The sequence below is a fragment of the Polyodon spathula genome, chromosome 12 (genome assembly GCF_017654505.1).
Source record: "Polyodon spathula isolate WHYD16114869_AA chromosome 12, ASM1765450v1, whole genome shotgun sequence".
Taxonomy (NCBI): domain Eukaryota; kingdom Metazoa; phylum Chordata; class Actinopteri; order Acipenseriformes; family Polyodontidae; genus Polyodon; species Polyodon spathula.
Window position 1 is genome coordinate 8731286 of NC_054545.1, and position 26296 is coordinate 8757581.

General features: G+C 36.4%; 1 protein-coding gene across 1 annotated transcript; it reads right to left on the reverse strand.

Moving 5' to 3' along the window:
• Positions 1 to 1999: 1999 nt before the first annotated feature.
• On the reverse strand, positions 2000 to 10570 carry LOC121324630 (dapper homolog 1-like). The gene is made up of 4 exons (XM_041266724.1): positions 10157 to 10570; positions 6922 to 7054; positions 5855 to 6010; positions 2000 to 4494 (listed from the first exon to the last, which is right to left on the reverse strand). Exons 1-4 carry the CDS (start codon positions 10460 to 10462, stop codon positions 2624 to 2626), a joined length of 2466 nt encoding a protein of 821 aa, XP_041122658.1. The 5' UTR covers positions 10463 to 10570; the 3' UTR covers positions 2000 to 2623.
• Positions 10571 to 26296: the final 15726 nt, after the last annotated feature.

The following is a 26296-nucleotide window of genomic DNA, read 5'->3' on the forward strand; positions in this document are numbered from 1 at the left end:
GAATTGGAAGGCAGATTGCATTGAGGTCAGAGCTGGAAATGGCTCTGTCCATCATACTGTTAAAAAATGTGCTCGGTCTGCTCCGAGGGGAGAAGAGACAAGAGCAGGTCATGCTGCTCCCAATGTAGATCATTCAGGGCAGCAGCTGAAGCGGAGCAGAAAACAACTGCAGATCAAATGAACATTCACACTAAGCAATAGGGATCAGTGCAAAACTGCAATATTGTATGCATTACACTGTGCATTCCGAAAACCGATTTGTTGAGCCACAAGAATTTGGCATCCGGCAAAGACCTTAGAATATGGCTCATTGTGTAACTGGTTATCAAATGAGGTATATTGTACCTCAGCCATAACATTTGTGCTGTCAGTATGTTTAAGAAAAAAAAAAAATCTATCCAGAACTCTAAATTGAAACTGGAGTAATACCACCAGATTGCTTCGGTCGACTAAGGACAGGCAGCTAAAATAGGAAACATCTGTAATCTGGAAATGGAGCATGTATAGCAACATTTAACATGATCAATCCAAACCAGGGGGCAATTATAATATTACTAAAATGAAACTTATTTTTCGTACTACAGCTACAGCTGAGCTATACACCTACTGCTAACAGTTTTGCATCATCCTATAGAATTAACTCTTTTTTGTATAAAGTTGAATGCAGCCTGCTGAATAATATTATGTTAAGATATTGAATTACATACCACTTTTTAATTTTCCATATACTTAACAAAAAACTGACAAATTGAAAAATGTGATACGTCAAACTCCTACATGAAATACTTTACTACTATTAAGTCTTCCGGTAGACGCTTCTGAAATCATTTAGTAGTTTCTTTGGTTACAGGATGTTAAATAAGACCTAAATTATGTTCATATCATTTTCTTGTTATTAATGTCTTAATACTAAAATTCTATGTGAAGTGAAACTTTTGGACTATAGCTGTATAGTATAATATGACAACAGCAGACACCTGTGCATTCCAAAACCAAATTCCAATAGGGTTAGCCTTCTCTGCTGCATTGGCAACACAGTCACCCAGGGAATCAAATGGAGAGCATTACCCAAAGTGGCCATTAGCTGAAACTCCTCAGATGTCTTGACCAGTGAAAAATAAGTTTAGTGTAGCTGGCTAGATTTAGCACCATGTCTCAAAGGCCACTGCAGAATTACCGCATACAGTGCTTTCATTAAGAAATCCCAAACATTAATTGACAACCTGCCACCAAGGGCTATGCTATTTTAACCACTACTGGATATTGTAAAGAAAAGCACCTGCAAAGAATACTGTGAAATTCACTAAATGGAAGCGGCCTTTCAGAAACCTCATAAAGCTCTCATCTGACTGGAAACTGGCACGGTGATCTACTGTAAAACCAGCTTGTGTCTGTTGCAAGCCTTTCCTACATAACTGTTTCTTTTCTAGAGTACAGTACATTTTCTTCCTTTGCAAATAGTATTCCTGCTCTGTAGAGCAGAGATGCTGCATGGAACAACGCTCTGAACCAGCTGTCATTGCAGGTAAACACATTTTTTAACAAGTCTTGACAACCTATCGAGGCTCTATGGAATTAACAAGCTGTTTCAGAAGCACGTAAAAATGGAAATGAGGGGAGTCATTTAAGCGTTGAGACTGAGCCAAATCAGGAAGATCTCTGGAATGTTGGGCAGGTGTGCAGCAAGTTATTTTATTTTATTTTATTTATTTTTTAAACTCAAAAGCAGAACCTTGGAATACAGAAAGATCTACGGTAACTCCATCATGTTATAAGGGTTTTCAAATATTTCACCAACGCTCAAGATTTACTTTCCCTAAACTAATGCTTTTTAAACTTGGGAATATTATTTTTCCCGGCACACTTAATGTGGAAACACAGTATTGCTATCAAAAACTTTTTATTTGATTTATTGCTATTTTTTATTTAATTTGTAAAGGTTTTGTGTTCTGTACTCAAACTGTGCAAAAGATATTGATAAAACAAAACACAATCAAAATAACTTCAAAGCAGACATTTATTAAAAGCATAAAAATATGCTGTACCAGTAGAAATGTACTATATACAACAAATTGCAATTTACAACTATTTGGCATCAACAAAACAGTAAAGCAATTGCTCATGCATATTGTATGCGCACATATTACAAAAGCACCATAGCATTAACAGTTAATAGCCCTCATACAATCTGCTCTCAAACCATAGACTGGGTCTATCAAAGGAGCCTCAACCCTTAACTTACAAGCAAAGGTCTGCTAAAAAACATAGCAACAAAATACTGCCTTCCAAATATATTACGTTTTAAATAGTTTTTAATACAAAAAGGAATTAACTCAGGGCATGTATTTACACACATATACAGTAATACTAACTGTTTCAGTTTTAAATAAATATAGAAAATGGGTTAAATAAACAAGTGATGGGGCAGTACATGTTCTTTACCAGTGGCACTTTATTTTCAGTTCTAAATGTTTCTACAGGTTATACTTTTATCTAGTTTGTGTGGAATTAAAAATGACTTGGTCAATAAAAAACAGGCAGTTAAAATTAGCCCAGGTGTATCACAGGAAGAAGAGAACACAAATAAAGTAGCCTGGCCACTGCTAAGGGTTAAATATGCCTTTCATACAGTTGTCATGAGTTTTAAAGAGCCTGTGCGGAAGCGAAGAATCTTTTTCTTCAGATTGTGCGACGCCTTGATTTTCACAAAGGCCTTGGCCTGTGCAGAAGTCATTTCAGAGGGGCCTACTGACGCAGCTGGGTTACCAAACTGCGGCCAAGCCAGCCCACCGCTCTCATCAGTGTCACTGGATGTTGTGCTCTCGCCCGCAAAGTCCACCTCGCTTAGGCTTGATTCACTGTCTCCAAAGCAATTGGTAGTATAATTGCTCTTCTCATCTTCGCTGGTGTCCAGTACAGTAGAATGGAACAGTGAGGCACACTCAGCTGAATATTCTGAGTCGCTGCCAATGTATGCATAAGGGCTGCTGTACTGTGCATTGGGACGCAGATATACAGCTGAAACCTGGCCTAGAATTTCCTTTTTCTGCCGCCTCCTGGCTCTTCTCAGTGCCTCTTCGTACGTGACCTCAGCTATTGTCTTGCACCTACGGTAGTCACTTCTTTTATACTTTGGTTTGGCCACCACAGTCTCCCGTCCATGCCCATGATGCCTGGCTGTTGGTTTGCTGGTAGACAAAGCCTGTCTAGTGGAAAGACTTCCCTCGGGCTGGAAGCTGCTACCTTTCTTTGCTTTTGAGGAGCCCTTTTTGGCGGTTTTATGTGGGTTGGAAACTTCTTCTGGGAAACGACATTTTTTAGCCACCATCCCTGGCTTCTCCAGGCAGATTTCGGGAATGATCTCAGTGTGCATTCTTGGTTTGAGCGTAGCACTCCTCACTTTGACAACTTTAACATTCTTGCCTCCCTTACGGAGTTTTACAGTCTGCTTCTGGGCTGGGATATACTGGGCATTTACCATCTGCCCACCTTCATCCAGGCTTTGAGAGGAAGACCCTTCACTCCTGAGCTCTAGTGGTGGCCTATCCTCCACATACGATGGAATAGCTGGACGAGGCTTCAAGCCTTTCCTTGGAGGCACTGTCTTCACAGGCTGAGGGGCTTTGTTCTCCTCTGAGACTGCAGCATACTGATACACATTGTCTTTTGGTGAGGAAACTGAATGCGGGCTGCCTACCTTCTGAAGGTCTATAGCTACAGTGCTAAGAGCAAGTCCCTTATTTGCCACAAAAACCCTCTTCTTGGGTAGACTATTATGCTGAAGTTCATTATTGTTTGTCATGTATTGTTCATTATGTGGCTGGTAGGCACAAGGGATATGTGCCTTGTCATTTTCCAATTGTTCAACATTTGCCTCAACATTTGGACACTGTTTCATGGGAGACACTGCACCGATGTCAGAGTTGTTTGCTCCCTTGGAATGTAAACATGCTTGTCTGGGGTTTTTAAGGTCAGAACTCTTGCCTTGAGATTCACCAACAGTCTGTCTGATACAAATGCTCCCCTGTCTTAAAATGCTCTTTGCAGGGTCTGTATTTAAATTTGTTCTTGGCTTATTAGTCCTTATAGGCTGGGCCCTCCTCTGAAGGAGACTAAAGATGTAATTATCTAATCTTTTGTTTGAAGATGAAGATGGATAAGGTACAGGCCAAGAAGGGCTTTGAGACACCATGGCCTGTTCAGGTTTTGCAAAGTCACTGGAGGAGTCATTGGCCTTAAATCCTTCCTCTTTGAAGTGACCAGCCAGGGACTGAAAGAACATTGGGCTTTGGACAGCCACTGCGTGAAGAGGGCTGGGGTATCTGTAGACGTCATTCCCGTTTCTGGAGATTAGGTCGCACTGGTACTTGGTCTGGATGTCAGACATTCCTTCAAGAGACGCTGAATAGGGAGCCGTCAAGGAACATCTGACTGTTGCTGAATTTTGGTCTTCACACTGCCCTTCAACACAGTCAATCCAGCTCACAAGGTTATCTGCAAGTATGATGAAAGGGAGCATTAAAAAAAACCCACAGATGACCGTATCAATGGCCAAAAAATAAATTAAAAAATTTAAAATGTTCAACAGTGTCAGGTTAGCAAGGCCAAGAAAATTAAACTTGTTGAAAAATAAAACAAAAAGGTATGCAACACAAGAAGAGTATTATTGAGTCAAAGTAATAACAAATTGAAAGACCATTTACTGCCTTAAGCATGATGTTTCACAGTCTCCTACACTCCCTTTTAGAAATGTAAACACCCCCCTGGGCATGTTTTTCTTCATGTAGCACTAACATCCCATCTACATAGATAGTAGTTCCCATTTATGTAGTATTAAAGCCTTACATATTGCCAGGGGTATTATAAACCTTAGGTGTGTAATACAGGGACAAGCAGAAAATAGTGTCAGCTGAGTGCTGATGACCATAATTGGACACATTTACTGTATAAAGGGTAGCTGTTTTTTTCCCTTATGAAGTGTGACCTTGTCCATTAGCTGGGGTAGGGGAAAATGCTTTCCAAAGACAAAGGCCACAACATCTCCTTTATATGGAAATTGCCATGCAATCCATAGATTGGATATTGTTTCACCTATATGAAGAACATCACTTCCAACAGCATTATTCAGTAACAGGAAGAAAATTCAATGTATTCTCTTAACAGAACAGCAGCAAACAATTAAGACTGTCGAGATACAGCAATGAAGAACATGCACACCTCTCAAGGATACAGCTTGCACAGTTATCTATTGAACATTCAGGTTTTCAGGAAAGACAACTTCAAAGACCTTCCAGTGTTTTGATTGTTTTTGCTTTTTCAGGTAAGCATTGCCATTTTAAGTCCAATGCAAATAAAAAAAACACAGGTCTTAAGATTTAATAAGATTCTTAACATCTGACCTGTCAGACGTCTGCATAAAAACCAGGAAGATACCAAACAAAACGAGTCTCGTGTGACTCTTGCTATTCATTCCACAAAATATTCAACAGGAGCTTTACTGGGAAACTTAAGGCATGTCATGTAACATTTTTCTTGCAACCCAGTCCCTCCAGTTGTGCCATTTATATACACAGACAAGAACTAAACCCATCCCTTCTAAGTACTGGTAAGCTAGAGACAGCATTCCCCTAATGGAATGCACTAGTTGGATCTTTATTTTAGGGCACCCTGGTGCAGCTGTTCAGGCAAACAAGCATGGATGGAGAGGGTAAGGGGTGGGACTAGCCTTCTTAACTGCCAATAGTTTAAACTCAATTCATACCACACAGATAAAGACATTTAAAATGGAAACCTCCAAAACAACACACAAACCTACCACACCACCATCCAGACCTATTACTATGCCTGGACTCACCTGAAGATTTGGGACAGCCATCTGTAGCGCTCAGTGATGCGTCCAAAGGGCTGCAGAAGCAGGTGTTGGAGTGGCAACTGGATAAACATTCGCTGAAAACAGAGTTGGACGAGTTGGAAAGGGATCCCGAGGCCCCGTCACTCAGATCATAAAAACCTAGAAATAGAACAAAGAAACATTTTAAATTAAGGCTCCTTTTCAAATTTGTTTTAAATGGATATCTAGTTAAATTTGCAGAATGATAAATTCAAAAAACAAAAAACCATTAGATATTTTCATTTGACAGACTAGAATAATCCCAAAAAACAAACAAACAAAAAACTGACAAGTGTGAAAACAAAACACTTGTTTAGATATACCACACCTATTTGTTAACAAAAAATAATGAAGCAGCTATCTACATCAGATAAGATGTAAATAAATATTTGGTAGTTGGTTGTCTCTTTGGAACAGTGTTGACACAGGCAGTACTAAATAAACAACCTGGTATTGTAAGATACAGCTGTGTCTTTATGAACAGTTCAGAATTTCAATATTTAGTTTTTGTCTGATTTTGGTTACATTATAAGGCCAATTACAGCATTATATGCTACTGCATCCCTTGCGTAAAATGTGCTTAAATAATATGATTTCTCGCATTCAAAAGCAGAAGCCAAAAGCAGAACAGTGCAAGAATGACAGAAAATTATAAAATTGTCCTTTGAGGAAATTCCCTTGAACCCTGTTCTGCCATTACATATTGCAGAGCACCTCAAGAAATCTGTCCATTTGTTTTTAAAAAAAAAAAAAAAACGCACATAAAAAGTACAAAAAACAGAATTACTGGCCTTTTCTTATTTAAATGAAGGACTTGTTTTTAAAACAGACACACAAGTCCTCAGCAGTGTAGATGGGTAGAGGGAAATAGAAATCAACTTTAAATGTTATAAAGCCTCTACTCTTCCCAATGAATGAGATAAACAAAAGCAAACATTTCAGCTTTTGTAAAACTGGCTGTAGGAATCCATTTTAGTTTATGCAGGATGGCCATACTATATTTCCCATTTCCAGCCCCATCCTGCACTCACCTGAACTGGGTCGGCTGTCTGTTTCCAGGTGATCGTGAAAGGGTTTCTCACAATCCAGTCTCAGATCGCTGATCTGTCTGTCCAGCTCCTGGAGCTGGTTTATCAGGCCTGCATCCCTTCTCCTTAAACAGTTCTGCAAGGGACAAGAGTTTGATGTTACCAGCAGCCACAAAAAGCAGGCTCTTACAGCAGATGTATAATACAAGACAGCAAAGCCTCGAGAAGCTTGGTAACAAGAGATCTCAACCTGCTAGCAATTAAAGAAATGTAGCAGGAATGTCCCATGAACTGAATATTTTGATTTTAGATGTAAGCCCAAGAAAACAACAGTTATAAGTCAAAATGCATTTAAACCTCTGAAAAGAAACATTGTTTAACAAACCTCCCACTTGAAAGAAGGTCAGAGTAAGAAATAAGTACTGTAATACTATTAGTGAAGTGTATTGCTGTATTCTTACACATTCTCTGGCAAAGATATTTAAAAAGGACAATCAAACGTGATTTTGTTTTATAGAATAAAGCTTATCGTCATTTGAGTTTGGAAGCCTTTTGTCCCAGTCTTGCACGCTACATACACACACAGACTATATTTTATATATATATATATATATATATATATATATATATATATATATATATATATATATATATATATATATATATATATATATACACACACATATATATATATATATATATATATATATATATATATATATATATATATATATATATATATATATATATATACACACACATACATACACACACACACACACACACACACTCTTATAAAGCAGTTACTTGCATTCCTATGAAGTTTGATAGAAACAAATAATGCCCCAACCAGGCAGAAATATGAGAAATACTGTATTATAAAATAAATCTTCAAAGGGATTTGCAAAATCACAATTTAACTGTAAATATTGTACCCTGTATTTCTCAAGAGTTCATAATTTGTTTTTGTCAACTGAATTTATTCTTTAAGAGAAAGACGTTTTAAAAGCACCATTAAAAGAAGAGGGTCTATAATAACTTTATGGACACCATGTAACTGTTCCCCATACAAGTCCTGATTTATAAATCTCTTTTTATACAAAAAAAATAATAGGAGTCAAAATCCTCATCAATAAACCTCATAAATAGATAGATACTCTCTGGTCATTTGTATTCATCTCAGCCATTTTGTGTTTCACCTCTATAATGCAACATACACACTCATGCACTGCTACATTGGATAGAGCTGCTGTGCCCTGAAATTATCTCTCAGCTCCTGAAGTGCTATATTGACAGAAGCTCAATCTGATTGATGTTCTCTGCGCTTAACACAGGCAAACAGCTTGTGAGTCAATTTCTGCAAAAACGTGCCTTTCCTTAAACCTCTTATACATTTTGTAGAGAAAAAAAAAAGTATAAGAGCTATGGCTTTTCATGAAGGAAGAACACAGGCGTGCCTGCAATGCTCAGGGTGTGTTGATCGTTATCTTTACGGGAGTTTGCAAGGTATCTATCATTTTAAATGTAATGTCTTCATTATTGACAGCGTTATAAAATAAAATAAAAAAAACACACACTTCCAAACTGTATATGATTCATTGCCAAATTTAACAACACTGGGCGAAGAAATGATGATAAAGCTCAGTCCAATGACTACTCTCTCTGTGGTACATTGAGCAATACAGTTTATAAAGAATTATGGAAATACCCTGAAACAACACATTTCCTCACAATAGTGGTAATCCTTTTTTTCAGAAATGTCTTTTAAACCTGCAGTTCTTAATGACCTTGACTATAAAACCGGCACAACTCCCCAAGGTGACTGAAGATTTTACAGTGAAACAATAAATCTTCTAGTTTGATTTATGACCACTTGACAGAAACCTTAAGCAATGAAGCAACATTTCTATTTTTCTGTTTTCAGCTGGATGTTAACAGTAAAATTGGGTTTTAGGTTAAGAAATACAAACGGCATTGTGTTGAAACAGTGTTTTATAAAAGGTTTCTTTGTTGAATTTACAGAGGAACCGTGCCACATAGTAACTGGTTTTGCCTAAATATAATTAAGATGTTGACACATTTTCGATAGACACCTCTAACAAACAGTTTTGTTTTGATACAGATTGCGTCTGCGACAAAAATACACGTTAAATAAATATCGTTTTATTTTGATGACCTAATGATATATATTTTAGAAATCACGCCTTGGTTCCCTTGAGCTCTGTGGGAGGGCTGGGATTTGCTTCTAAAAGTTCGTTTCATCGCCGAGTCCATTGTAACTCAACAGCAAGTTTAACACAGGCAGATGGACCCCTCACTGACAGGAAGTTATATTTAAATACCTTTCTTTTCTTTCAGTGTAGCCTCTACTGGTATTAACATATTGTCCCTTCACCAGAATTCCCCCAGTAACGATATGGAAATTGATTCAGTTAGCTAGTACAGTTTCCATATAAAATATCACATTTTTAGACACGATATAGTAACCTACGAGTCTAGTTTCGTGTTTGGAAGATAATTGCTGTTTATTTTTTTGGCAACATAGCCAAATTTTGACTTTAAAGATTATCCAGTGTATAATGAAAGTACATTGGGTGTTTTTTTTTTTAACTTGCACAGTCTATCCTGTTAAGAACTGCACCGCCCGGAGATCAAATTCGTATTTAACAGTATGCATCGCCCTGCAGCTGTCAATAACATTTATCACTACAAAACGCCCAGCTCCAAAAAAAAAAAAAAAAAAAAAAAAAAAAAAAAAAAAAGAAGAAACCTTATGACAGTACCCTTGGCTTTGTAAAGTTGTTTCACTATAACAAATCCCTCTAAAAAATCTCCCTTGCCCGCTTTTGTGTACTCGGGGTGTTTAAAAAGGGATCTGCATGGTCAACTGAGACACGTCTTTCAAAAGGCCAGCTGCAGATACCCTTGAACAAATGTAATTATCTTTTAATGAGCCATCGATGTTTAACGTTCAACCATTTACAAACAGCAAAATGTTATACAACAAATCAATTTGTTTTAAAATTCCAAATTACAAACAAATGTAGCATAGCTATCCACGAAATTGTTCACATTTTCTCTAAAAACTATAAATTATCAAAAATAAATGACTGGAAAATCAATAAGGTATTTAAATTAAATTCAAATAAATTAAATTAAATGCTACCTACTTATATGATGCAGTGAATATGTTCATTAATTTAATAAGCCCTGCAAAAATGTATTTAAAAACACCTACCAATTGTTTTCTCAATAATAAAATGTTCTCTTCCAAGGCTTTTTCCTGCGGGAGGTAGTTTTCCTCCAACATTCCAGTGATATTCTCTTCCCCGGATAAATAAGCATTTCCCCCGTGATGTAGCACGGTCCTGACCAACAATTCATGCCTCTGTTTCAGATACTCCAGTTCCCCCAGACCGGCCAGGGTCGCCTCCAGCCTCTCCCGAATCCTCATCCGATCCAGTTCCCCCTCTATCCTGTCCCGGGACCGCATTTCAGCATCTAGCCTGTCCCGTGTCAGGAAACAGTCCTTCGAAACAGGCATCACTGAAACACTGGTAAACTGCTTCGTTTGTTTCCTCCACGCGACACTTTAATTACAACATTTGTTTCCCAGCATGTGTAAAAAAGAAAAAAACAAAACAAAACAAAAAAAAAAAAAAAAAACAACAAAAAAAAAAAAAAAAAAAAAAAAAAAAAAAAAAGCTGCAATAGTCTGTCACTTTGCAAGATGCGATTAGTTAATAAAAATATATATATATATATATATATATATATATCTATATCTATATTATATATATTAATTTAGGGGTTATAATATTAATTTTAGGGGTTAAAAACCCCAAGATTCGGTAAATAACGAATTTAAAAATTTAGATTTTAATCTAAAAGGTTTTTTTTTTGTTTGTTTTTTTTTTGGTTTTTGTTATTATTTTAAGTAGGCTACACTATGTAACTAATACAGTAACTAGATAAACATATCTGGGGCAGTGTCAACTAATTACAAAGTTTTGTTTTTGTAATTTTCTGCCAGGGTTTCAACTTCTCCAGATACGGCTGAGCGTGAGAAGAGAAAAAATAAATAAATTCAGACCTCCGAATGTATCTGTCTTATCTGCTTGGCTTACTGATGAACGCTCAGGCCAGCCTCCTTGAGTTTATACCAAAACTGCGCTTCTCGGACTTCATGTAGCCTCTGGGTCCTAAAACTCCCGTCTTCCTTTGCTGTCTGATTCAACTGAAACGGTTCAGTCAACAGTACTCAAGTGATATGGAGCTAATAATGATGTCATCGCATCATGTGTTTAGGTAAACACATCTACATTTTTAAATGCCTTAGGACGGGGTAAACTTTATCATTTAGTATACAGGTACTTGTCCATGTGATTTGAAATAATAGCCCATGATGATGGTGAAATTAGTGCGTTTAAATTCATACAGTATGTATTTAACACTCACTCATATTTTATTGTGGAGTGATTTTTATTGACACATACGCTGTTTTATCTGCAGTATTTTGAGGCCAAATTAATCGTGTGCTTGATTTTTAAGAAGATAGAAAATCGAATGCAGAATTGGAACATTGATTGATCAAGTTGAGCCCAGTGCCAGATGCCCAAATTACTGCACCTCATGCATCTGATCAAAAAAGCATTGCACGACACACATTGAATTGACTACAACGCTTACCAGCAAGCTGGAGCAGGGATATTGGTGAAGCTCAGAATATCTGAAGGTTGAAGAACGATTCACAGTGACAGCATAGGAGACTGGAGCCCTCTATCTGGATTAAATTGCTATAGCAAGGCTGAGAACTGTGATTGCCACCTGTTGCCTCTTACACTGCTTTACGAAGGCATATTTCTTTGTTTTGAAATATGAAGGGGATGCTGACATGCCTATTGAAATATACGTACACTACTGAGGAATCAAGACAACAACATTACATATTTCAACTAAATAAAGTGAGACTCGAGCCAAGACAAGACTACGCAGGCTTAATTTTATTATTGAACATGATCAGGACAATGGCAGTCGTGTCCAGCCAGCTTTATCACTGGTGCCCAAATTAGTTAATTCCGCACAACCGTTACCATAAGACATTCACAATGGACAGATTTATTACAATTGCCTGAGTCAACACTCAGCAATAAATCGCCATAGACTGCGTGATTAGGATAATGCACTAATCTCCTTTGCCACCTGGTCAATGATGAAATCTCCCTAGTCTTTAGAAGCATCGAAACATAAAATATGTTTAATATCTATGTTGTTTTTTTAATGTAGAAATATGATGCATATATGTATGTATCTCTGCACTTGCCAACTGGTTCTTCGTGTAAAGGTAGATATAATGTATTGTTTAATATTAGAAAATAACTTTTACAAATCAATACTAATTACTCATTTTTGGCTTAATTACTTTAACCGCCAGTATGTATTTCGAAAACAAAAACAAGTTATACTAATTACCCACAGAGAAGAAGAAGAAGAAGAAGAAGAAGAAGAAGAAGAAGAAGAAGAAGAAGAAGAAGAAATTATGATCTAACTGTGTGCCCTCTGGTTAATTTAAAATGTTGGAAAATAATTGGGAAATAAAAGAAGAGAAGCATGCCTGTAGAAAATGAACGTTTCTTAGAGCTTAACGAGAGAAGGCGGAGTACCGTTTGCACGACCAGCCAACTGTCTCGAACCTGTGCAGCCTCAGACTTCCAGTACAGCTGGGCGGCCACATCAGAGACAAGCGAAAGTCGTTTATTTAAAAATGAAATGCATTCTGATGGGACGCAAAGGTGGGAAAAAAAACCCACTCAATATATTTACTGAAGATAAAGTGTGCTTTTGTGATAGAGATGTTCAGAGTTGACGGGGTAGAGAAGGATCTGAGACTTAATCCGAGCTTTTTGAAGTTGACAAGAAACAGACTGCGATACAATCGCTTTCATTGTTACAAACAGAGTAACCCAACAGCACAGTATGCATGCTTTTTTCTAAACGATTCCATTAAATACAGCTGTGTGAAAGTAAAACACACACACGACATAAACCAACTCCTGAAAAAAATACAGAAAGCGTTCCTTGCTGATGAGACCATGAAAAACAACATATATACACGTGTTTTTTATTATTATTATTATTATTATTATTATTATTATTATTATTATTATTATTATTATTATTTGAAATGGTTACAAATATTCAACATGATCTCTTAGAATTCCAAGACCAAACAGATTGCAATTCGTTGGTGGGTTGCAGGGATGGTCACGGATTATATTTGCCGGGATAATTCAGCGTGAACAGCAATTATTGGGGGACCTGCTAATTACCACAAAGTAAGTACCCCAAAGTACATTTATAAAAAAAGGGGCCTACAATCAGTGATAAAATACATTTACAGCGGGTCACAGTCATGAAGGGGAGATATAGGAAAGAAGAGAGAAGAAATACGTGTAAGAAGGATAGATCAGATCGTGATGTGATACGTTCCCAATGCTTATTACCTTTACCTGTGTTGTATAAAAGTCCATCAATGAAGTTACGTTTAAGTATCCTCATTTATATAAACATGAGAGGAAAAAAATATTCTTGTAAAGTACTGCTCTGAAACGCAATAAAGTACATTGGCTCAAATATTATGAAAGCGTTGTTTCTTTATGCGATTTAAAGATTGTTTGAGGTAGTGTGCGGTTACTTTGGGGTACTTTGGGGTAACTTTGTGGTATCTTTGGGACAATTACTAGGACCGCTTATTGGGGTTTATGGTTGAAAATAGACAGTACCAGACTGCACCGATAATACACTAGATTGTTTTACTTGCATTCTTTTTCTGACGGAAAATTACTTGCAAGTTTCCAACAACTTTTGTATTTAAATTAACGCCAACAGAGCTGAACGGAAAATGTATTTTGTGGTATAGTAGCCTGTGGCTTGTGGAAATCGACCCATCCTGAAGGCACTCTGTCCGTTCTTCTGTATATCACATTTCCATTTTTACACATATCCAAAGAACCACTTGACCATTTTTTTAAATGAAATTGCTTAGGGCATTTTATTGTCTGTCTATATGTTACTATGACATTTTTCGCATGCTAACTGTGCGTATAGATCATGCCATCTAATTGTTCACGACAGCTATACTTGTGTATTCACAACCTTGGCGTGGGATGAATGTTTTAAAACATCGCCGGATTCTGGTATCTGGTATTGCTGGTTCTCTCTCCGAAATATTCCCACCCTCCTAAAGTATAAGAAAGCCTTTATTCACCTTATTAATGCCGTAATTATCACCTTATTCATTTTCATTCAATTTTTCATTTCTCATCAAGGGGTGTGGTGGAAGATAAAGAATCCTGGTTTTCCTTTTCCTCCTTTGTTCCTATTTACGTTTTTATGTTACTGTCTAATGTTTCCTGTATGTGTTATTGTTGGGTATCTTATATGTATTTATTAGCAAGGGGCGATGTCGGTATTTAGAACACAGGAAGACTAGGGTATATTCAATTATTCTGTCATTCTATAGTGTAAAACTGAATAAGTAACTCAATATTTTGTAAACCATGTCAAAATGTACATCTGGTTTTTTTTTTGGTTTTTTTTTAAAGAAAAGCCTGGATAATCAAATGTGTTTTTACAACATTATGAACTACATTTACTATTTGTGATAAAGCTAGTAGGAAAGGAAAATGGTGAAAGTGTTACACAGGACAGTAGGATCATGTAACACAAGCTGAAAATGTGAGTCTTATTGTTAAAACAGCCTTACTTTTTTGTGTCCCTCACCATTTTGCATCTTGGGTGGCACTATTTGCATGCATTCCTTGACCTAAAAGTGCACAAGCGGAGGATTTCAACCACTGATCTTTTCATGAAATAATTAACAGGTAATGTCCTCTGTTGGAAAAGGCCAAGCATCAGGACAGAATACAAATGGCACTTCTAAGGTTGAACAGTGGGACAATTACCAAAACAACTTCAGCAATTGCAGGCATTAAATTGCTTAGGGATGTTCAGGGATTTAACTAAATTAGATCTTACAAAGAGCAAAGAGGGAAGAATGTAAAACTGATGTTATAGTCTATTCTCCTGCACTGACAGGATCTGTCCTCTACCTGAATGAGAATATAGAGGATTGCATTCAAAGTTAAATAAGATTCTCTGGTATAAAGCAAAAACACAAAGGGCGTTGATCTCTTACTTATCGCCTGTCGCTGATTCATGCAGCAAATGTATTATTTATTCTGCTTAAGTGGAAGAAAAGCCTTCCTGGAAAAAAAGAGTAACCCGCTATGAACTGACAGATAGAAATCAGTGCTCAGGGCTAAGCTGGTTTTAGAAATGTTGCACAATGCAGCAACAACAACAATAAAAAAAGTAATCTTGTAAAGATTTTTTAGCATTTCCAGGTGTAGTTGCTTTTACACTGCCAGCAATAACATTTAACTGCTGTTACATGTATGCTGTGTTATAGCTTTGGAACAGGATAGCCTAATACAATGTCAATGAGGTTAAAGCCAGTTGTTGAACATCGAAGATGTAGGAAGTAGTTGTGTGACCCATGCTGACCCACTTAGAAACATTATTCCCTGCCTATTCCTCGGAAGGAAAAGGGATGGCACAATGTAACTTTAACCCGACTTCCTGGCATTTCGGGAATCTCAGCACATGCTTCTCAAAGGAGCATGGTTCTTCAAACAAGTAAAGCAATAATAGTATGGACAAAACAGGAGAATATAGGAATCTAAAGGCAGTATAATATCTACACAGAATTTAACATCTGAAGTCATACAATTTCTGTTGGTTTGCTTTGGGACTGTTATTAAATCTTTGTTGCATACCTGTTTGTAACGCACACTTTGGTAGTGCAAATGAAAGCCTGTTTCTTATGAACACAGTTTTACCAAGGTGTGGTTTAATATTCATAAGACAGGTTTTTTAGAGACCAAAAAATTGCCTTGGTTAATGCGCTGTTCTTAAATTTAGGAATGTAATCATGTTTTTTCCAACAGCAGTGAGTCTCACAAAACAACCCAAATGAGTATTTTGATTAACATTTAGTATTTTATTTTGGAATGACTACTCCCAGATATGTATAACATGATTCAAATGTATATTTTATAGAAATAGAACAGATTTAAGTCAGAACTCCCAACAATTTTTTCATCAAATACATCTCAAAGTGCTCACACTGTTCACAAAACAACTTTAGGGTTTGAAGTTGTCTGTACATGCTTCTAAAATAAATTCTTTACAACAAGGGTGTAAGTATTAAACCCATAATAATATGAAACGTTACATAAAGTTTGAGAAACATTTTAATTTTTGAAACACAAAAATAAAGCCCAAACTCACTTTTAAACAGACAAAACTTTAGTGAATAAAAACACTACATAATGCATACAGTACAAAATGTATGTTTTTAAAAAGGAATAAACAAATATGAAGGTACTGTCATGTACAAATTATAACAATGTTCAAATAAAACATCATTTAGACAGCAGCTTCTAGCCATACAGGCAAAATGGAGGATGGTTTCCAAGGTAAACAGTTTTAGAACACACATGGAGAATGAATCAGATTTAATCAACATCTGCTAGTGCTGAACTTCCCCACCAATGTCAACTGAAATGTGTCAAATCAGCTGACAGGTGTAAGTGGGCTAGATGTGTTATTCTCATGCATTACGTTTCTCAGATGCTGGGTGATTTCTCAAAGCCACAGTTCCAAGTTTAAAAATTAGCTCAGTCTACCACTAGAATACTGGATTATGCATATTCTTCAACTCCCAAATGCGAAAGAGGTCAAAATTATTAATAAATGCCAAGAGGTGATACAAAAGCAGATAAGCAACTTGAAAACTATGTTGCACTCTATCAGTGTAAAGCTGTATACAGATTGGGTTCTGTTCAGGGAAAACATGATATAATTTTGCTATAGCATGATGTATAATTTCAGTTTTTATGTAATTGCATTAAAAGGCAATGCAACTTATAAATGTTATTTTGAACTGGCAGTTTTAGCAGCTGTTATCTGTATTAATTACTTTGGATGTGAGTATTAATTTTTTATTTTTTTTTTCCTTCAGTAATTTACCATTTGGCCACATTTGAGTTTAAACAAATTATTTCCTGCAAGGAAGCAGAATGACTGGTAAATTGTTGAAAATGATCAGCTCCAATCAAACTGATCCTAGCTCGTTGAATCTGATAGCGATTCAAGAAATAGGAAGGCCTCTGTATTGGGAACAGATGTTTGAAATTCAGCCAACAGCCTTCTGCACACAAGGCTTTTTCATGTTTTATTCCTCATGCCAAGTCTAACAAAGTCTTGATTCAATTTCATAGACATTGCAGAAAGTGTAGAAATCAAGGAATCTCATAGTGCAATGTATTATGGTACAGACAGCATTACAAATCTAGAATTCAACACAATGTGAAACTGAACGTTGTCATTTTCGACGGGAAGGAGAATCTGAGAAGCATTCACCATTTCAATTCCACGGCATGAAGCGTTCACCATTTCAATTCCACGGCATGAAGCTATTAGCAAGCTTGTTTTTAACTGAATAGCAAAATAGTCCATTAATCAATCAAATGACATTAAAATAGAGTTGCATTGTTTAAGCATTAGAAATGTAGCAATGTGTATGCTGCCTTTTAACAGCTATTCAATCAAAACTCATTAGGGTGGAAAGTTTAAAGAATTCTAACCCAAAGCAATGTGTTATCATAGACGTGATTCCAGTAGCTGTATGTTAAGAATGACTATTATGAAAGATTTAGAAAGAATTTAAAGTGAACTTTTGAAATTAGTACATGGCACACTGCACTATGAATATCTCCAGATGTCTATTTACTATGTCATTGTGCTGCTTAATGCAACTTATTGTAAGCCCATGACTCTACTTAACTATGCTCCTAAAACTAACATCTGAGCTTAAGTGCTTTTTGTTTTCAAAAATAAGATCATGGAAGTCATGACAGGTAGCAGGATTTTCTTTCAATAACAAAAAAAATGACATGTCCTGACAGACAGGATGTTAATGCTCTTAACCATTGGGAATTTTCCCATACTAATGCACACACACACACACACACACACACACACATTACTATATATACCAGCACTTCCCTTCATACATATTGGAGTTTACAGTGTAATATTCTCTCTTGTTTGTCATGCTTGCCGTATGGGGTACTACACTTTTCTTTTACCTTTGTACAATGGAGTAAGCACCACAAGCCAAAAACTCTGTTTTGTTAATAATAGTCTAAGTAGAAATGTATACACTGACAGCTATTATAGGAGAATATTCAAGAAGAGTTTAATGAAAACAAAACATTTCATCAAAACAAATATAGTTTTATAATGTAGCTTTTAAAAAGTGTCATTTAAACCGCAACTTCCTAATTGTATCAATACATTTAATACAGCATCCCGGGGACTTTGTCTCCCTGGTACTTAGAATGAACAGAAGGTATGCCAGCTATGGTTAAAATGTTTTCAGCTGAAAGCTGTTATGTTGTATCCATGATGCACAAACTACAATGACATAGAAGTAAAACAGAATACCAAAGCCAGACACCAAAATGCCAGCCACAAGGACAAAATTACATTTCAGGGATAGAATACACATGTGCAGCAGTGTAAAAAACGTGTTCTGTTGATAGTAAATCACAAAAGCCGGCTACATAAAGAAAGACAAATGATGTGGTACTGTATGAAAGTACAGCTTTTAAATGAGAATATATCTTTTCAATGCTTAATCTGAATAGAGAAGGATAAAAACCAATAATATAACCAAGATACCATACACAGGGACTGATTGAAAAAGCTATTCTGTAGAAATTTGAACTCAGACGGGTATTTTTCTTTATCAGACTTTTCTTGAATTGGCTTTCATTTACACAGAGTCTATGTGTTAACCCTTTGAGTTTTAGCATTTACCTGTCTGCTGCCTTAGGTTTTCAGGTGTTCCTGTCTGGCCCCTGGGATTGTTCATATTCCTTGTTTGATCTTCAGTTTCTAACTGCATGTAAAGAATGTCCTTCTGTTTCTTATTATTATTTTATTATTATTTTTATTCACCTTCAATCTACTTGATGCTATCTAATCTAAAACTGAACTAGTATACAGAAAATGTAAGTTCATGCTTATATTATATACTTTTGATTACAGGAGGCTTGGTGTTCCAGTGGTTCAAGAAAGGTGCTTGTTACCAGGAGCTTCCATGTTCAATCCCAGCCACTGACTCGCTGCGTGTGACCCTGAGCAAGTCACAACCTCCCTCTGCTCTGTCCTTTGGATGAGACATAAAACCAAGTTCCTGCTGAAGGTGACCATGCAGCATCATTTGTGATGCACAGTTCACCCCCTGGTCTCTGTAAGCTGCTTTGGATAAAAGCGACTGCTAAAAAAATAATGAATTAATTTGTTAAACTGTGTCATGATTCTGAGGAAACATTTTTAGTTTATTTGTGAGAATATTGTTTATTTTTGCCAAATGCTACATTGTTACTCAGTACAGATCCAATATAGTAAACCATAGTATCCTACTAACGTGGACAACATATAATTTCAAAGAGCAGTTAGTAGGGACTCATCTTTTTACCAATTATCTAATAAAATGCATTTTCAAAAGGAGGGTTCACAGTGTGTTATTAAAGTAATCAGTTCATCTTGATTAGTATTGATATTATTGTGATATAACACAGTGACCACTGTTTTCACTAGATATTTCTGCATAATCTTCATTAGTAAAATCATAGTCACTCAGCCGTGTCTACATGCAATCCACTCAGGGGCAAATAACGGCTCAGTGTGAGCCACAGGTTAAAACTGCCTTCAGAAGCAGCCTGCACTACCATTTACTGAGCGGAATCCAGTCTAGAGTGAAAGTAAGCTTTTCTTTTACTTGTGTTTGTTTCTTGGTCACTAAATCCCATTGCTTAAGAGAAGGGATAGCAATTCATTCTATTTTTTGTCTTCTCCACATTACTCCACATTGCCTAAATTACCTGCATTTCTATAATTTCCTAAAGGAGCAGACAGAGAAGGTTTTATGGTATATTTCATTGAATAAGACCTATAAATATTTATATTTATCAGTATTTTTTTTCACTCAGTTGGGTTTCCCATTTCAAAATTCATTAAGTGCGAGGGCTAAAAATGACCTCAGCTTGCACCTAATTGTTTAATTCCAGGATTGTAGATTCAACAAGATCACCGCTTTGAGTATCCATGGAAATTGTCACGAATTGACACAAAACTAGTGTGCTTGTAGTCTAGCTAATGTGATTTATAAGAGACCCCGGGGAAGTCAATTTTGATAGCAACATTGCTAATAAAAAGCACTCTCAGAAATTACAGATAGAAAGAGGTGTAAAACCTGCAAATTATAAAGAAATAACCCTTGAGTAGAATCAGTCTGGTCCCTTAGGAACTCATGACTAGGTTATGTGGGTTCTGTCATTTTTATACAGAATGTTTATAGGCTTAAGACTTGGAATTCCATGTGGACAATATTGTTGTAAATGCTGGTACCGAACACAGCAATGATAAAACGAACAGTGCAGATTGCAGACCACTTGTTAATCACAGCTTGAACATCTATTTGTACACAATCACCACGTCTTGACAAGTTTTCTCTTCTTTTGGAGGCAATGGGTCGCTTCATGCAATATTATTGACTAAAATGTGTACACCTCACATATCATATACATCTTTGAAAAGCTGATTTATATTTAATAATGTTAAATGCTTATTCATATTTTATATTATTTAAGCATTAATATTAGAGTATTTTCTGTCACACAGCTAAAAATATTGCCTTCCACCAATCCATGCATACGTTAGCAACATGTCCTGTTTTCATTGAAATTTTTCCTTTCCATTTTATGGTTTAAAATAAATAAATAAATAAATAAATAAACACTTTGATTCCCAAATGGTTAAAAAGCAGAGTTAAATGATCTAATGTTGGTTTGTATGTACGTACCCTTTATCAGATCTGGAGGAGTGTCCCCTGGCATTTTCTACCAGCATTCAATTGATTTACACAAAAGCAAATCTAAACACTTCACCATTTAATCATTTTCAGACTTAACATGTGCTGTTGGATGTTTGAATTTAATCCTAACCTTGGAGTTTTAATTATTTATTTAACCGTGGCATTATTTAACCGTGGCAGCAACATTTGCCCAAACGGTCCTTTTACAGGATATATATATATATATATATATATATATATATATATATATATATATATATATAATATATATAACCTTGTACTTGGCTTGATTCATGCCAAAGCTGCCCGATTCCAGCCTTGCTGAAGCACCCCCAGATCATCACCAATCCTCCACCACATTTCACAGTGGGTGCGAGACACTGTGGCTTGTAGGCCATTAGACGACCAGGTGTTGGGCAAAGCTGAAAATTGGACTCATGTGGGGGTGCTTCACCAAGGCTGGAATCGGGCAGATTTGTCTTTGTGAAGAGCGCATTAATCAGGTCAAGTAGAAGGTTGTCCTGGAAGAAAACTTGCTTCCTTCTGCTCTGACAATGTTCCCCAACTCTGAGGATTGGTTTTTCCAGCAGGACAATGCTCCATGCCACACAGCCAGGTCAATCAAGGTGTGGATGGAGGACCACCAGATCAAGACCCTGTCATGGCCATCCCAATCTCCAGACCTGAACCCAATTGAAAACCTCTGGAATGTGATCAAGAGGAAGATGGATGGTCACAAGCAGTCAAACAAAGCCGAGCTGCTTGAATTTTTGCGCCAGGAGTGGCATAAAGTCACCCAACATCAATGTGAAAGACTGGTGGAGAGCATGCCAAGACGCATGAAAGCTGTGCTTGAAAATCAGGGTTATTCCACCAAATATTGATTTCTGAACTCTTCCTAAGTTAAAACCTTAGTATTGGGTTGTTTAAAAATGAATATGAACTTATTTTCTTTGCATTATTCGAGGTCTGACAACACTGCATCTTTTTTGTTATTTTGACCAGTTGTCATTTTCTGCAAATAAATGCTCTAAATGACAATATTTTTATTTGGAATTTGGGAGAAATGTTGTCAGTAGTTTATAGAATAAAACAAAAATGTTCATTTTACCCAAACACATACCTATAAATAGTAAAACCAGAGAAACTGATAATTTTGCAGTGGTCTCTTAATTTTTTCCAGAGCTGTATGTGTGTATATATATATATATATATATATATATATATATATATATATATATATATATATATATACACACACAATTTTTCAGTTAGTCTGAACAAATAAATGAAGACTGTTGACTTTACAAGACAACTATCTCTGAAGTCAACTTGGGACCAGCCCTTCCTGTTTGTTAATGAGTGCAGTACGAGATAACGCTCTGAACGTGCTCCAGACAATGCCTTAACATGAGGCTGGACATTATTGAGAAACTGAAGGCTAAAAGAACCCAAAGGTTTACTTTTAAATACTGAATAGATATTTATGTTATTTTTTCTGCTGTGTTGTGGTGTATAGCAATAATATTTTTTTGCCCTGACGATCAAGATTAGCATTTGAGAAAAAACAATAAATACATGTGAAACAAAGAAGAGATACGTTTAATTATAACAATATTATTGTCTTGCATATAAAACAGATCAACTGCTGTGGTCACCCAGGCAGTTCTCCAATCCTGCCTTACTGTCAGCTCCTACGCCATTAATTTTATTAATGGTTGGATAATGTGTGCTTGTACAATACAAATTACTACAGCCTGACAGAGCACTGAAAGGCTCTGTTTTTGCGCCTGACATGCATGAATAATAGAGAAGCCCACACCATCTTTTGTCCACATGACTGATCTTGTATCCTTTACACCCATGGTGCAGGCACTTGGAATGACCCGCTAGCTAAATAAACGCCTTACATTGCTGGGTTGAAAGACTTTCTGCTCTTTAATTGAAAACTGAATTGGAGATTTTTGCAGTGCCAAATTGATAATTGCCCAAAAAGTATAGATTTGGAAAGGCATTATGATTGAGTGTCTTCATGGGGTATATTTAAAAGTGTTTAAGTGGAGGCGTAATTATCCCTCTGAGCCCTAGAAGGTCATGAGATGTTAAAGGCAAACTGGACGAAAGTAGACCGTACGTGTGAGCATAGAGTTGCTCTCAGATCTAATGTTGATATAACTGGGAAGCCCTGTTTAGTATGTGGACTTGAGACTTATCTGCAAACTGATGGATGTGATAATGGAACTGCCAGGGGAAATTTGGTCAGAGGTGTTCAAGCTGTTCTGGTGACTAGATGACACTCATTTACACGTTTAAGGCAACAGCAGTATCACTATTACACTATTTTTCATTAGTGGTAGATAAGGAGATTGCTGATGACATCATAATGGGATTAATGCGTGCCTTTTCATCTCAAAGAGAAAGTTGTTACAGAATTAGTAAGAGCTAATTCTGGTGCATTATTTGTTCACAAAGCAAAACAGATAACATTATTTACTAATCTCCAAATGTCACAAAATGCTCATTTTATTGATAATGTAATGTTTGTTAATTGTGCAATATTTAGTATGCAATATAACAGTTTTACTTTCTGTCCTTTGCAAAGATATATGTTGCCTAACTGTTCCTGCAGTTCCGCAATTTGATCGATTCAGCACAGAAAGGTGATGTGGAAATTACCCTATACACAGATACTTTGAGTCAGACTTGAAGTGCTGAATACTATGAGTGTCTCAGCAGTGTAAGGGCAATGAAGATGCCGTTGTCATGGTGATGGTTACCTGCCTCCAACAATGTATGTTGACACCTTGTTTGTCATTAAAGGGGAATTAAAAAAAAAAAAAAAGGTTTAGATGCAAGAAAGTGTTCTCTTGGGTAAATATACATCAACAGCTGTGTCTTTGTTAAATGTATATCATTAGAATGTGTATAATTATAATGTTTTTTAAATGTGTTCAGTATGCACTGTCCATTATATTTTTTGTATTGGGCGTTCTGTTGGATCATAATATTAGTTAATATCAGATCAAATTATGCTGACCAAAAGAGTCTTTGGTTTTAAAAGTGACTCACAATTTCCTGAAAGAGGGGAGACAATGATGAGCAGGCGTTTTCAATGTACCATTCCATCTCCTAATTATACAGCGAACAGTCAGGAGCCAAGGAACACACAGCGACGGGGAAGGAACTGTACATGAAGAAATGAGAACTCTCAGAGTTCACCAATAAAAACAATGTCCTGTTAAGGATGCCTTATTTTATCATACAGTACTGCCAAAATAGACTGTAGGCTTTAAAAGTTGGAAGGGACATTTTCTGTTGTGAAACTGCATTTAATACTGTTATTAGGTACAATAAAAAGAAGATATTTTCGGCTTAACTTTGCTGACCTGTTTTGATTAACTGTTATCTTGTTATATTTATATGTTAAAGAAAGAATATATAGTCCTATTACATCTGTATACACGTAGGCCTGGTCAGGTGTTAATAACATGTCTAGTACAAAAACCTGTAGTGGAAGGTCCAATGTAAAATATACTGGCCATTTTGCTACAGTGTTTATTATTTGTAATTTTTGGACATTTGGAAATACACTTAGCTTAGAGATCATTATAAATATTGTTGCATTGCTCAGGAGCCCTGGATTGCAACTGGGTAGATACAATAAAAATATTAATATTCACATTTCCACATCTGTTTTGCTGTTATGTGGCAGAAAGTCAATCAAACAGATTTTCTCTTCTGAAGTTGCTCAGACATGAAGAAATGTTGTACCCCATCATCTGTTTGATAGGATAAGTCATTCAAACTGTGCGACTTGTCCAGACAAATAGTTTGAGATACACTTTTAAAACCAAATATACCAGTTTATCTATTTTATAAATCACAGAGTTTCTGTCACATCTTGTGGAGGTTAGGTATAGTTTGGGTTTGGGATATTTTGGGGCTATAATTCATGAAGTCTGGAGAGACAGGGCATATAAGTGGTCACTGTGGTCTGTTACAGCCTGGCACGGCAGTTGATTAAAAAGGTTTTGGTAGAGCAGGTCAAGTCAACCTCTCTGTGCACCATCTGTAACCTTGTGTCAAGACCAGGTTGAAAGAAATCTGGGACCTCAAGACTCAGACGTGTCTGTGCTGTCTGTTATACCATTTGTTTGCTCAAATCAGAATCCTTTAGGATAGCAATCTCATGGTGCATGCATGATGTTTTGTGATGCATGCCACGGCTAAAAAAATGCTAAGTCTTAACTACCGGAACTTAAGACTTCAATGCAATTATGTGGGTCAGCTCATTTGGGTTCCCTGCTGGACGCTTGTTTGAAGTGTTCAATTTCAGTAACTTCCCTGCCAACATTTGCTTTTTCGAAAACATTCTTTAATGCTACAGCTGTTTCAAAATCTTTAGTCAGAAACAAGATGGCCTCTTTAGATACCTTGTACAATCTCTGATCTTTTACCTTTTTATCCTTGACACTATAGAATTAGTTATAGCGTAACACATATCACTCTACATGCTTAAATATAAATGACTATAGCACCATCATTGTTTTAACACTTGATAAGAGCCATTAAGTCATTCTAGATGCCAAACTGTTATACCTCATATACTACAGTAGAGGGTTATGAACATATTTGGCCACAGCTCACTTTTTGTCATTGGGTCTGTAATCTAAATGCATATATCAGTACACATAAACATGCGAGACATAAACATATGCCTTTCGTACAACCTTGTCATTGTCACCGGTAGGTCTGTAATACCAGAATGAAGAGATAAAAGAGTCTACTGGTTATAAACAAACATCCAGAAATTAAAGTAAGGCATGCATGTTCACAGGTGGCAAGCTCAATCATTAGGTGATTTGTTCATCACCTATAACCATCCTGAAGATTCATTAAGCAGATGCCACTCCCCCACCCCCTCCACACACACTTTTCAATACACAAAGTTTTTGCTCAGGCTATTTGTCTGACTCCTAAATGAAAGGCCTTTTACAGTTTTTACTATTATATTTATCCAATTCTGTTTTGCATATTTAATTTAATATGAGAAGACTCTTTTTGCATGTTAAAATTAAGATGTACTGTATTGATCCCATCAAAATTTAAAGGATTAATTGAATGTTGCTTTCTATTCATCAGCCTCTGTTTGTTCAGCATTCACGTATGATGTGCGCTTTTCTTTTTCATGCTTCTGTTTTTATTATGTCTGTTCTTGGTTTATTCAGCTGATTTCTAAGATGTAAGGATTTCATTTCACATCTGGCCTGTTGGCCGGAAGTCCTGGTTGTTTGACCCCAAAACCCTGAATTCCTTCTCCACAATGTTGGGAAGTGCTGGACAAACCATAGCCAAATATAATGAAAATAA

What these genes read in the sequence shown, in the direction of transcription:
- LOC121324630 (XM_041266724.1), bottom strand. Translation starts at nt 10,462, where the DNA reads ATGCCTGTTTCGAAGGACTGTTTCCTGACACGGGACAGGCTAGATGCT. An exon ending in TATTATTGAGAAAACAATTG is followed by an intron (nt 7,055 to 10,156) that starts GTAGGTGTTTTT and finishes TGTCCCTTGCAG; the next exon opens with AACTGTTTAAGGAGAAGGGA. An exon ending in TGGCTGTCCCAAATCTTCAG is followed by an intron (nt 4,495 to 5,854) that starts GTGAGTCCAGGC and finishes TCATACTTGCAG; the next exon opens with ATAACCTTGTGAGCTGGATT.